The sequence below is a fragment of the Meleagris gallopavo genome, chromosome 7 (genome assembly GCF_905368555.1).
Source record: "Meleagris gallopavo chromosome 7, MGAL_WU_HG_1.1, whole genome shotgun sequence".
Classification (NCBI taxonomy): domain Eukaryota; kingdom Metazoa; phylum Chordata; class Aves; order Galliformes; family Phasianidae; genus Meleagris; species Meleagris gallopavo.
Window position 1 is genome coordinate 27,682,705 of NC_139410.1, and position 14,551 is coordinate 27,697,255.

General features: G+C 41.0%; 1 protein-coding gene across 2 annotated transcripts; it reads right to left on the reverse strand.

The window, feature by feature from the left end:
- Positions 1 to 19: 19 nt before the first annotated feature.
- LMLN (leishmanolysin like peptidase) lies at positions 20 to 14,395 on the reverse strand. 2 transcript variants are annotated; one of them, XM_085227663.1, is made up of 17 exons: positions 13,801 to 14,395; positions 13,588 to 13,685; positions 13,466 to 13,496; positions 12,794 to 12,876; positions 12,215 to 12,332; positions 11,616 to 11,785; positions 11,202 to 11,307; positions 10,873 to 10,967; positions 10,067 to 10,184; positions 9,281 to 9,388; positions 8,455 to 8,531; positions 8,230 to 8,340; positions 7,399 to 7,528; positions 6,662 to 6,821; positions 5,842 to 5,972; positions 4,890 to 5,100; positions 20 to 4,032 (listed from the first exon to the last, which is right to left on the reverse strand). In XM_085227663.1, the coding sequence occupies exons 1-17, from the start codon at positions 14,380 to 14,382 to the stop codon at positions 3,938 to 3,940; spliced, it is 2,424 nt and encodes an 807-aa protein (XP_085083789.1). In that variant the 5' UTR covers positions 14,383 to 14,395; the 3' UTR covers positions 20 to 3,937. The 2 variants fall into 2 exon arrangements, with proteins under 2 accessions (XP_085083789.1, XP_085083788.1); XM_085227662.1 differs by having other exon boundaries at positions 7,399 to 7,531; positions 13,801 to 14,082.
- Between the last annotated feature and the right edge of the window lie 156 nt (positions 14,396 to 14,551).

A 14,551-nucleotide genomic window follows, 5' to 3' on the forward strand; every position in this document is an offset into this window, starting at 1 on the left:
AAGAAAAGGCCAAGAAGAGTCCATTTTCTACAGACATTTTTATTGAACGTATTTTTTCCTTCTTTTGTACGACACATTTACACAGTAAAATAAGGAGACTTGTACTTCATAAATAACAAAAATTAGCCCTTATATCTCAACCCAGTCAAAATCTATGTAAAATAGTTTGTTCTGCATTTACATTCTGTACCAAAATAGGAAACATATTCAAGGTCAGCCAGTTCTCTCAAGACAGTTGTTTTATCTCCAAGGGAAGCTTCACATTCTGAAGGCAACATTTACACTTTGGAGGTCTGATGGTGTAAGATGGCATCACTGAATGTAACAACACAGACTCCTGATCCAAAGAGTGACACATGCAGGCATCCAGCCAAGCACTGGGCCAAGCCCAACCAGTCTGCAGGCTCCCACAGCTCAGCTCACAGCCATGCATGGGTCGTGCGGGGAAGGGAGGACTTATGCATCCCTCTCTACTGAAACGTATTTGAGCAGGAAGATTTGCACCAGTCTCCCTAATTAAGTAGTGCATAACAAAAAGAATGAGCTATGTTGCACCAACAGTCAACCGGTGAGCATCAAAATTCCATTCCAGTTATTAACCTGTACACAGAGCAGCCTCCCAGAACTTCAAGACATTTCAAGGGAAAGGAGCAGCCTGTTTCTCTATGTCATTTAACTTGGTGCATACTCCAGCCAAAAGCTCTCCTTCCTTCTTATAACTGAAACATGAGAAAAATGAGTTCCTACAGCACGACTTGCCTCGACTTCTAACTGAAATACATAATATAAATATATATATATAAAAATTTGAACTACTGGGATAACTAAAGATGACCAATTTACTTCCACGAGGAAACACGGAACATGCTTTTATAACATTAAAACTGTGGACATTACATACTGGAAACGTAGAGAAGTCGCTCCATTTATTTCCTAGGGCAGGAAGAGCCCAGGGAATAATGCTAACTACCCTGGTGAAAACGAGGCTTGTTTGGGCCATACCTCAAAGTTTTCACATGTAAGAGTTGCAGTGTGATGGACTGGCCATGACATGGTCAGAAGACCCAAAGCAAACGCCTGCAAACTTTGTATTTATTTCAAGCCAATACAAACTCCTACTGGGGAAACCATACTTAAGGCTACGCAAATGACTGTTTTAAGCTACAATTTTAGCTGTGTTCTACACTAAAAAATGGCTTATGCTTCCTACTATGTTTATGTTGCTCTTAAAGACCTGAGGCGTGTTTTTACTTAATTCACCTTAAGCCGCTCAAGTTAACAACAGGCTAAAAGCTGAACTCAACGCCACACAGAACTGAGGTAGGCAGTTTTACTCAGATATTCCTTCTGACAGGCCACCAATTCACTGCCACTTTAAAGAGAACCTGACACATCCTCTGGCAGCTCCAACAAGGGTGCAGCCGCCAGCTCACCGACAGAACTGGTTGGATTCTGCCCGCTTCAATCTGCCCTCCCAACAAGTTGCTTCCAATTCTGTGGTTCACGGCCAATTTAGGGGCTGCACGTCAAAGAAATTACAACTGAAATCTCAGATTATTAAGGCGTTAATAGTTTTACTTCACTGGATTCACTGATGCAGCTACTGAGCAGGTAGGACCGAACCTGACTGCTAGCACTCTGACAGGCAGACAGATGTTCCCTGTACGTACAACGCACTGCAGCCTTTCTTTACTCAAACATATCCAAATCCAGAAGTAGGGAAGCACCAACATTTTAAGCCATCTTTCAGTTTTCAGTTAGTGCTCAGAAAAGCCCTCGAGATAAACAACTGGGTAGAAGATAAAAATAATATTCACTTAAATATAACAAACTCCACTTACACATAGAGACCAGTATATCAAATACTAAGTGCAATAAATTAACACCATTAGAAATGTTGAACAGTTATAAAGTTAACCAGAGAGTTCCAACAGTGCAAATATTTCACAGTAAGAAAAAATAACCAATAATTTCTTTTCAAGTATAAAAAGCATTGCTATTGAGTGATGCCATTTCAACTGTATTATTGCACAACAGACAAAAGACACAATACCAACCTCTGGGGCCAAAGATATATTCTCAAACCTTTACATTTTCAAGGAATCCAGTTACACTGACTGCTGATTGTGCACACCTTAAAAAGTTACTGGTGTTTGCTTATCGAGTGTTTCTTGATTCAAACTTGTACACATTTAAAGCATTTGATCCCTAATTTGTATTGCTTCTCAGAAACACCAATTAAGGCTAACCAGGCCTTGTTTAGCTCAAAGCAAACTGCATAACTTGCAGATCAGAAGGGAACTAGCCCAGTGCAGTGTAATCTTTCAGCCATGTGCCCTCAGACAGTTTTAGGTAACAGCTTACTCACCTCACCAGTGTCATAAAGTGTCATAAATTGTCTATATACTAGGCACAAAGATAATCTTTAGTGTCCTTAGAAGTACAATGGAAGTCCTATTATTAAACATTAATCGTAGCTAAAGAAGTTATTCTTTCCATTCCTCTACCTTTCATTTTAGAAAGGAATCAAGCCTTAAAGAAGTGGTGTAACATCTTTCTCCCCATCTTTGTATTTTTAGTGCACTTGGCACATCTGCTCCCTTGTTGAGTACCTTCCCATGAATGAGAGCGATGCAGCAGGAGAGGTAAGGGTTGGATCAAAAAGAGTTTCCTTGGCTCTAAGAGGCAATATTAGTAACACATTATGTAAGGTCAGGAACAAAAAAAAAACAAACACATCTTCACAAGCGTTAGATACAGCAGCTGTCCTCAGTGAGACAGACTTTGCTCATTTCCTTCCTCAAGCAGATTTTGTCCCCCAAGAGATGAATTTTGTAACAAGGCATGCCCTTGTGTATCTCAAAGTGTCTGATTCTCTAACGTAATCCAAATGCCAATTATTTGGGTAGCTGAACTATCAACTACAGGTTCAAGAAAGAGGTGTGGAAGGAGACAGATTAGACTTTTCTTTACCTATTCAATACAGTTTTGGTGGAGAGAAGTCAATATGGTTCTGCAGCTGCCATAGCTACTGGCTACAATAAAAAGTGAGAACAACTGTATTAATGCTCATACTAATAAAAAACAATGCCATGATTTAAGAAAAAAAAAATCAGAAAACCTAGCCCAATTTTACAGACAAGTATCAGTACTGAAATGTGTTTGTCTAGCAAACCACTCTGAGAATATTCAAATATTTCACATATTCCATTTCATACTAAACAAAAATGTGACTTCCAGACAGTTGTCTTGGTCATCACTCTGAAATTCCACTCTGTGCATGTATGAAGGTTTAAGTGAACCTCAACTAGATGCTTTACTGCAAAATTATACAAATTCTTAGAAGCCTCAAAGCTGCAGAATTGTGGAAACAATTCCCAACACCTGGTCCACTCCATTCCATTATTTTTCCCTGTAAAATGTAAGAACTGACAGAAACTTCCCATACCAGCTTAGGTCTGAGTTATATCCAGTGATGATAACTGATTTTCACATGGCTTTCAACTAAACCACTGAGGTATATTTCCAGTTTGAGGCTGCTTTGCTACCAGTTACACTGAAGAAAAAAAAGGAAAAAAAAAAACAAACCAAACAAACCACAATCCCAAATTCTACTACAGCAGTTCTCCTTTCAAATCTTGACCAAGCTGCCAGGAAGGCTGGCACAGTGATCTTGTTACTGTGTCAAAATCAAGGATTGCAATTCAAGAAAATACTGGCACTTATTGAGATGACATGGAACATTTTCCACCTCTCTCAGGCTCTGGCTGCTGTTGTCAGCACCTCCTTGACTACTGCCTGCACCACTACTCGCCAGGAGAGATGAGGCTCAGGAGAAGGCAGCTGCCTGCAGAGACAAAACAACTCAGTGCTCCACAATAAGAGGTGCAACACTGCAGTGCAGCATCTTGGAACATCTTCTTGCTCCCTGCTTGAGCTATGCGCAGAGGAATAATCCTGTTACCAGGGGAATCAAGTTAGCCATCAACAGCCAGAGGGTCACGACTAGGCTAGACGAGGAAGAGCACAAGTCTGAAACAAAGAAAAAAACAGCATAAAGTTTCTATGTTGTATTTAAAAGCAAGGATAAAATAACCAGAGAGCAAAAATGTATCTGTAGTCTTTGCACGTATTGGCACTGATTTATTTTTAGCTTTGAAAGCTAGCAATCCAGAGCAACCAAATAATATTACTATCCCTGTTATAGGTGACCCAAACAAGTTTATTTTTTCCTTAAATACTGCAATAGAAACAATACATCCAACAATTAAATAATTGATTAAAGGCTTAAAAATAAGCCACAAATAAGAAATACCGTAAAGAATGTTCTTCACTGGTCAGCATTTGAGAGAATCTACTCTTGACAAAATATTAACTGGTCGTCAGTGAATTAAGCTTTCTTCTTCCTTCAGAAAGCAAAGTAACACCTGCCATTTGTGTTCTGGACTACTGCATTAGTACTGTCAACAGGAAAATATATGAGTACTCCTTTTGCACTAAGGTGAAGATTTTGAAGGTCACGTTATGTTCCCCAGAACAGAGATCTGATTTTCTAAAGCTAGGTTCCTGGGATGATTACCAGAAGGAGACACGACAAATTATTTATGTTTTAGATGTATTTCTTCTGTATTAGCCACGAGAAGCAAAAGTATGACTGCTCAGCACCATGCCACCTTCCTTTAACATCTTAGATCCTGGAATAGCAAGACCACGGCTCTCTTCCTGTTACCAATGTGAATCATCAGTGCTTTCAGATGTTTTAGATCTGGGGAGGTTGGTGGCCCTGCATGTGGCAGGGTGGTTGGAGATTCATGATCCTTGAGGTCCCTTCCAACCCTGGCCATTCTGTGATTCTGTGATTCACTTCAGCACACCATAAGGCAACCTACCAATTGCTGCAGCTCTCGATAAGTTCAAAGCTGGAGGATCCCGCTCTGGGGGACAGGAGTCACAGAAGTCCCAGCAGGCAGGGCAGATCAGATTCCCAACATGCACCCAGCCATTCATCTGAATGCTCACAGTTAACACCTGACCCGAGCGGCTGCACAAGTATGCAGTGTCCTTCACCCAAACGTGCAGCCCTTGTGGAGAACAAGAAACCTGAAAACAAAGGAATAAAAGTGAGGTCTGCATTATGATTTACTGGAAATACATTCTTGCGTGTGGGAACTCTTTCAACAGAGAAATAAGATGCTCAGGAAGCAGTCTGTATACAGCATAGATTACCTGCAAGTATTTTAATGCACTCGCAGCAACTATTTAAAAAAAAAACACACTGACTGCACTCTTTCATGCAATTACACAGATAACCAACCGAGACTGAGTAAAATTCTGCTTCTGCTAAAAACTGCATTTTACAGTTGTGCTGTCATTGAAAGGGACACCTCCAGTTGAGACAGTCACTGAGTGGTAGGAGGATAATGAGAAGTGACACGTGCACACTGCTTCTTACCGCAGACAAATCAAAGTGATTTAACTCAAGTCACACTTTGACAACAGATGATTTCAGTGTAAGTATTCTCACTTAGCTGAGGAAAAAGCAGCACAGAGATAAGACAAATGAAGTCCTTAGCAAGACTGGAGGTAGCACACAGGTCTGCCCGGTGGCCGCACGCTTGACCTGATGTGCCATCTAAACTACAGGCTTATGTTGGAAAATACTTCTTTTCAATACATGTCCTATTTAGTTATTTACAGGAAGAGATGATTCTGAACTGTGTCCGGGTGCCCCAACCCACACTGTATGTCAGACTTTTCCCCTTGATGTTATTTAAAAATAAACAAAAACAAAAAAAAAAAACAACAAAGCAAGAAACAAAGCCACACACCATACACACTTACTTGGTAACATCCACTACCCCAGTCAGGGTAACTGAGCTTCCTCCTGCACTGTTCCATGACAAAAGCTGATTTCTGAATCAGACATACAGAGTTTGGTCCATATTCTTCTGCACCATAGTTTTTGGTAGGATCTGAAGTGGAGAAAATATAATGAACTGCAATTTACTACATGAAAAGGAAATTTACATCAAATAAGCCTGCCATAATTAATGTCACTACAGTTAATTCCCAGTTTCCTTCCAGGATCTTTTAGACCATTGACTATTAGTCAATCTGGGAATCATATTGTCTTGAATATGCAGTGCAAAGAAGCACATGAATATGTTTGAGAGAGCCAGTTGTAACTGCTGGCTTGAGGAGAGGGAGTGTTATTCATTTTGTTTTGAGAGAATTGCAGAGATGAGTAACAAATATCCTACAGGATTCTGCAGCTCTGCAATATTCAGAGTTCAGGGACTATTCCAGGAGACAGACCCATGCTCTGGCAATCTGCCAGTCTCCTTGCTTTGACAAAAGACTACAAAGGTGGAAAGTATAATTTTTTTTTCAGGGACTCAAAAGCAATCCATCAACCCTCCACCCACAACCTTTGTCTTACATTTGGATCATTTAGGGATAATTTCTTTCAACCCTTATGCAATTTCTGTATTTCATGTATACCTGGAAAGAATACACCAGGTAACTGTGCTATGCTTCTCACCCCAGCACACAGGGCAGTGTGACACTAATTTCACACCCAGTGAGTTTGGATTACAGCGAGACCTTTCCAAATAAACATATGCAGTCTCTTAAATACCACATTAAAGCCCTGAAAACTAACCTGGTTGGTTTTCAATTATTCTGCAGTCTGAGCTGCGTTGAAATTCACCACTTAAATGCCAACTGAATTCTTGACTGAAGGGACAATAGTCAGCAATTTCTACTGAGCCACCATAGTAAGGCAAGTCTTCTGCTGGTACTCCACTGAGATTGTCAAAATACTGCCAAACAAAAGAGGTAGCTAAGCAGTTTGTACAAAGACAAGCCTACAGCTGGGTTGTTTGTTTGTTTTTAAATAGAACATATCAGTACAGCTGTAAGAACATCAATTACTTCTCAGGAATGCTATTAACAGACACTTATAATACCCCTGAGCCAGATGAGCCCAAAGTACTTAAGAATACAGAAACAACACACTGGGATCCACGTGTCCTGCACTGCCCCCTGTCCCTTTTTGTAATTATAGCTGGGATGAAACAACAAATTCCTTAGTATGCAGTAACATAAGGCAACAGATGAGGTGAAGAAAAGCTTCTGTTACAACTAACTTTATCATCTGAGATTTTCTTAAACAGATGAGCAACATCCTTACCATCTTCTTAAGGTCACAAGGTTTTATTTCAGGCCTTTATACTTCTTATAAGAAACTAAGCAGTCATTTTTCACAATATCTACTCTCATCTACCACTTCAGAAAAAAGAAAAAAAAAAAACAGAAAAAACCCATGCACCTGACTCCTGACTGCATAACACAGTAATGCAAATGTTTATTTATTTGATAAAGTAAGATCCACAATACCTGATATTCCTGAGGTAACTGCTTTGGAAACTTCTGTAAGTTGCACACTGCTACTGCTCTTTGGTCCTGCCTGCAGGTTAACTGCAAAGGGTTACTCCTCAAAGTGTCACAGTATGGACTGATGAGTTGCCTCCTCAAAGAAAAATAATTATAATCAGATTAACTGCTTTCTGTAACATAACTACACATTTTGTCAGCTGTCTGTTCCTGCTCTCCTTCACACCTGTTCAACCACAAAGAAGCAGGGGTATCTTGTCTGTTATGAGCTGGTAACACTATTTGTCTGGTTATGAACTTCCTAATTTCAAGAACATCAAGTCTGCCAACAAAGTCACAATGCACTCAGTTTCAATGACATTGCTCTGTAAACCTTGAAATAAAATGTTTACAAACCAAACAAGGCCACCAGGGAGCAAATTTATAAGTACTGCAACAAACAAACAAACAAAGATTTGCTTTGACGTGGGTAACACACATTTTTGGTGCTTTAAATAAATTCCAGCAAAGCAAAACACTGCTAGCTGCATTTGCAATTTAAGATGACAAAGCTACAAGAGTTGCTTAAGTCTCTCCCCTGCACTCCAAAGCACAGTTCTCTTACAGTAAGAGCAAACACATTCTACATTCTAAGATGTCTGTCTCTGTATTTGTTGGGTAAAGTACTACTGGTCTTAATACATTTCACATGCTCTCTCGAGTGCATTCTGAAGATACTTCAAAGAACATTCTTTACATATTACTTCTTGCTGAGTTTCATTTGAAGAGGGCAAATATAAAGCACCTGCTTACTACTACCCTTTTTTCTTTTTTTTTTTTTTTTGAAAGACTTACTTCTGTTTCTTTTGATCAATCCAGAACTTACAGCTCTTCATTACAAAGTCACAGCCTTTTTTACGGCCCCAATCTAACTTCTCTGCCATGCTGTAATTTGCTTTATACCACCTGCAAAGGTATTTTGAAATGAAAATACAGTTATCTGAGAACTAGCATCAAGTAAAGCAAACAACACAGTTGAAGAAAAAAAAAAAATCCATTATCATTCATATTAACACTTACCCTGTGTCTTCCATTAATGCTAAGGTGATCCTGGAAAACACTCGGTTCTGCGTATGGGATCCAGTCATAGCTTCATTCTGAAAGTCACCAGATACTATTAGTAAGCTCTTGAAAAATCATTAATTAAGAAAATGGCTTACTATGAAAAAGCATTTTATGTTACAGCCACTCATGGAGGGTCATTGGAAGTTCCAGTCCCTTATTATAGACAATCCAGCTCTTTAGATTATCCTCATTCAGCTGCTTTTGCAGATTTTTTCAAGTTTTCTTCCATGAAAAGGTCTGTCCTAAAGCATTTACAATATTGTTCACCAACTATGATTAGATGGTGCATCTCTGCCCAAAATAGCACATTACTCAGTGTTATAAATAAAAACAAGCTTAGGTATCAGGAGGGAAGCATTTCCTTGGTCAGATAAGGTTCTGGAGTTAAGATGGGAAAAGTTTCCCCTAATGAGACACACAAGTGAAGACAAAATCCAGACAGTGACAGACTGAATGATCAAAGATAATGAATTGGATGACACAATTGAATTGAGTCAAAGGAATAGCCCCTTTCCACTAAAAATGATTCCTTCTCAAAAGGGCAAGCAGCAGATAAATGGGACATTTCATTTTTCAGCAGTTATCTCAAACTCATATTCTGAGATTTAGTAATGAGATAAAAATAGATTAATCTAAAAATTGTTTCTAGTTAAGCACTGTTTTTGCTATATTTCAGTGAGCTTTGACACAGTCATGTTTTTGAGGCTCCAGTAAGTATCACTATAAATCCAAAAATAAAAAAGGAGCAGCAGGCTTTTCTATTTCTAATATTAGCACCAACCTCCAACAACCTCTTCTCCCAGTGATTGAGCTCTGTGCCCATGCCACCCTGATTTTCAAGCTCCATTCCCTCTAGGATTGGACAATCAAAATGTTTCCGAGCTTCTTCCTAGAAAGAAAACATTTCAACACAACTCTCAAAACACAGAGAAGCAGTCATATACATTCCTTATCTTCTTGAATAATCTTATGAAACTATTTCAGCATTTTCTTTTGACTATCTTGTTTCCCTTCTAATGTAAAATACTTCTCTTACTAAGCCAACTGGCACCCCAACACCAAGCCTACTTATCAATTTGCCTACTTATCTTCCAGAAGTAACAAGACGTTAAGGCCTGGAAGAATAAAGCAGCAGAATTAAGTGAAAATACTGTGTGAGTGCAAAAGACTAAGTTAAAAAAAAATAACATTGTTATTTTTAGCACCACCACCATAACCTGTTTCTGAGGAACACCATGGGGAGGGGTGCAAATGAAGTTTTGTGTATGTCAACTAGTTTTTTGTGAAGAAGTACGTTTTCCAGAAGGTCTGGAAACTTTGAAAGGCATTACAAAAACGAAACCTGGCCTTTGCCAGTGTGACAGCACCTATGGGCACTGCTATGCTCTGAGCAGTTTGGCCAACATGACCAGTTTCCAAAAAGCAGAATTTTGCCCTATACACTGCATTAGATTTAAAACAAAGTGGATTTTTGGCCAAATATGAATAGCATTACAAAAGTAGAAATTATTCATAACACTAAAATGTGATAGTAACCTTCACATGCAAAGTGTATCTTAACACTTACAACAACACGAGGTGTTGTCAGAAGATGAACAGCATGGCGCAGCATTTTGCCACCACGAACGTCCCATAACCTCACTGCTTTCTGAACAACCTTATCACTCCACTGATACAAACCTAGGCTGTAAGAAGAGTTTGTTAGTTACACATCTTTCCCATAAATACCTGCAACTATGCAAAGTTTCATTTCCATTAAAAAACAGAATGAAGAATAATCTCTACTTCTCATTCTTTGTGAAGTTTACATTGACTTTGTAACACTTCTGCTTTGTAAGGTACACGTTTATTACATGCACTATCAAGAAAGATGACTAGCTACTAATACTACTTATGCCTTCAGACTCAAGACACATTTTCTGCAGTTATCAAAAATGTACTGCAAATTTTTTATTCAACAACATTATCATCACACATTAGCCTACAAGCACTGTCATTTCTGCTGAGCTACAAACAATGAAAAATACACACTTTAAAAAAGAGTGACCAGCATCGAATTCAATGCACCCACATTGAACAGACTACAAAAAAATCCAATCTGGTAAAGTGTTCAGAAAACATGGGTAGTTCTAATGTTTAGCTACAAGCCTTCTGATGAATAAAATCCTGCCTTGCTATCATCCCTATGCATTACAAGGCAAGTATTTAATGACAACGTAAAGGAAGACTAATATAATTTCATTTCTTTTTTAAGTACGAACATAATAAATACAAAGGTATTAAGATGGCTTTTCAACAGGCTGACAGCAAGAATGTCTTCAGGTTGTCTGATACATCCTTCAGTGTACTGAGAGGTCCAAAACCAATCAATACCTTTCATTAAAAGGAGGGAGTCCATCTGCATATCTTGCTGTCAAAGGTTTTCCATCATCATCACGATAAAATGCAAACAGTCCAGCAGAGAAACCCTGCACGTAAAGCAAGTAGGAACCTTTGGAAAGACATTCACACACACACCAAGTCCAATGCCATGGAAGTGTTCACATCTGCAGCAGGCACACTTAAAGTGCTGCACCTCAAAGCAATTAATGCACGAGTTGAAATTGGCAAAGCCAGAGCTTTACCCTCACCAGACATCTTCTCTTCCAAGAAGAAGTAGGCGCAAGTTTCAGGGAAATGCATTTTATAACATCAACCCTTACCAGTGCATGGATAATCTCGTGTTTCACTGTAGACAACATGCCAACAAATTCCTGAGGTTGTGTTGAGATCATGTTTGGACACAAGTTAGCATATCCTGCTATTGGCCTGCAAGACAGTTTTATAATTGTTTTCAGTAAAATAGCAGCAAATTCATTTACCACAACAGAAGTAGGATCACAAGATAAAGTTCAGGCAGTAACAGTGGAGGATTACTTTTGATTTAAATACCTCAGTTTTGCTTAAATAAAGTTAAGCTTTATTCAGTCATTGCTGGCTTTACATAGATTTACAGTATTAGCCTTTATTTCAATGACTTCTACTTTGTTATCCTATACACAACACAAGTAGACAAACTCCATACATGAGCTCCAAGTTTAATTTTTATAAAAGTTTGTAGCAGAGAGAACACTTGCCTGTCCATTTCAGCTTCCAGTTGGCAGTAGGCTGCATATGCAATGATGTTCTCATGGCCACACCTTTCAGTGGTGAGAGCACTGACGTAAAGGACAAAGTCAGCATCTCGAACCCCTTCTTGGTCAGGTACATCGGAGAGCTGCTCATTCTGATTGTACACCCTGCATTGCTTTGACAATGTTCAGATTGGAACCATTAAAACATATCAGCTATGGCAGAAATTTTGTATTAACAAACTACAGCTAGCTTGAGGCCAAGAATAAGCCCCATCCTAGGACAGGTGAAGATGAGAAAACTCCCTGCAACAACACTAAATAAAACCAGAGCCAAGGAACGACTTACAAATGACTAGCTTTTGTGATTGAGAAGAGGGGCTTGCCAAGCCAGATGTCCCCAAATTAGCACACTTTGTTTCCCATAACAATTAGAAAATTCTGGCTCACAGACAGCATGCATACGCAGCCATTGCTGTACAGTCACTTATACTCAGCATTGCCTGTGAATGGTCAGCTATGCACAGCGAGCAACATTAATGTTTTCAGTAGTTTCCATAACCAATAGTACTTCAAAAGCTAAGCACCGAGGTAGCTCAGAGTACCTGAAGGTGTTTTTCTGGAACGATAACAGGCCCACATCGTGTGTGGTTGGCACAGGCCCCTCGGCAGTACCTGTGAGGGTCAGCTTTCCTCCTCAAATACTGGTTCGTTGCACACTGCCTTCAATCAAACATCAAAGACAGACAGCACCATTTTAGAGTTTAAAAGGAAAGCATAGCACAGTCTTACAGCATCCAATAACACTATAATACAAATATTTAACACGGTATTGTAACTTTCAAGCTGAAAAGCATTAGTTATGCTATCCAGAAGATACAATGCCTCCAGTTGTTAGTGGAGTATTCTACAGGTTCAAGGAAAGATTAGGAATAAGTCCCTGAATGGGGTAGACTAAAAAGGAAACAAGCAGCACATATGCTCTTTATCATCTCCGAATACAGGTGCTGATCATGGAAGGTTTGTACGTTTTCCTCAGGTAGCATCACCCACCACCACTGAGCCTCAGGGACCACTGGTCTGAGCCAGGGCATTTCTTGTGCTCTTACTATATTCTTTTTTTAAAGTTTACATGTAATGTTAAAAACCAATTACAATTAGACTTTCAACAAACGTTCACATACCTGCTTAGCAAGATAGTACCTGTGGATTTGCGCACTTGAAAAGTCTTCTCCAAGTAAGAGATAGCTTGTGGGAAAAGTTTGTTCTAAATAGAATAAAACCAGAAGTAACCCAGTAGAAGTGCAGACAGAACTTGCAAGCTTTAACAACCAAGGTACATGAAACATGCTAGGTGCTGTGGCTTAGAACAGCAGAGATGCAGACTTCCTAACATCTTCCTACGCAGTTCAGTGGTTATAAAATCACAGAACCTTTTAAGTTGGAAGAGACATTTAAAGGTCACCTGGTCCAACTCCCCTGCAGTGAACAGGGACACCTACAGCTCCATCAGGTGCTCTGAGTTTAGCCTGACCTTGAATGCCTCCGAGGGTTGGGAGATCCACCACTTCTTGAGGCAACCCATTTCAGTGCTTCACTACTCTTACTGCAAAAAATGTTATCCTTATACTCAGTCTTTTTCTTCTCTTTTAGTTTGAAACCATTTCCCTTTTCCTATCACAACAGACCTGCTAAGAATCCTGTCCCCCTCTTTCTTACAGCCCTCCATTAGACACTGAAAGGTCGCTCTCAGGGCTCCCTGGAGCCTTCTCTTCTCCAGTGTGTATCGTTTATAAAAAGGAGAGAGAAAAAAAAAAAAGAAAGAAAGAAAGAAAGAAAGAAGAAATGCCACATACCTTTATAAGGTGTCTTTTCTCCGGCAGCAAACTATATTTAAAAAAAAAAAAGTTTTTCTTTTTGCCAGTAGGATTTCCTCTCACAGATACGCGGACAAAGCGCAGCACAATGCTATACTCACCCCTCAACGCTCCTGTCGTATATAATCTTAATCCTCAGATGCTGATCCACGCTTCTCTTCAGGACGTGGCTTTCCCTCAGAGGAACCCGATAGACCACCTGTCCGAGAGGAGCACAGTGCTGCGGCCCCGCTCCCTCCGAGCCGAGCCCGAACAACCGACCCCTCGCACCGACCTCCCCGCCCCGCACCGCCCGAGGAGCCCCCCGGTCGCACCTCCCCGCGGCCGGGCACGCGGTGCTGACAGGACGAAGAGGAGAAGGAGGGGGAAAGGCCGGCGGCACAGCCGCAGCACAGCAGCAGGGCGGCGGTGAGCGCGGCGAGCAACGGCCGAGGAGCGGCACCGCGGCACCCGCCGCCCGGCTCGGCGGCCATCTTCGGCTGCCCATCTACCGCGTCGCCATGGAGGTACTGCCAGCCAATGAGCGGGCGGAGATAACGGGCGAGGGCGGGGCGGAGGCGACAGGCTATTCTGATTGGGTGAGGCTCTCCCGACGGGGGAGGGGCAGGGAGGGAAGGAAGAGCAAGGCGATGGCTAGCGGTGCGATGTAATGCAATGCAATGTAAGGTAGCGTGGTAAGGGGACGGCCGATCTAGACGCGCAGTGCAGAGCAATGCAGGGCATATCGAAGCAGCATTGTGCAGAGAAACGCAGCGTGCAAAGCAACGCAGGGCCGTGCAGTTCTGCACGCTGCAGTGCAGGGTTGTGTAGCCCGCCTGGGTGCAGCGTGGCAGAACGCAGCGCTGTGAGTCGCGCAATCCAAATGGGTCCACGCAGTGCAGGGCGGGGCTGTGCATCAAGCTGCTGCAGGAGGTTCAGCGCACTGGGGTTGCTGCAGCCAGCTTTTTGAAGGTCACAGTGCAGTGCTGCAGCTCCCAGGCCCCCTCCTGCCCCCAGGAGGTACCCAATGGCAATTAAGGCTTTCCAGCTTCTTTCTATATATAGCACTGCTGTACCATAAATGTA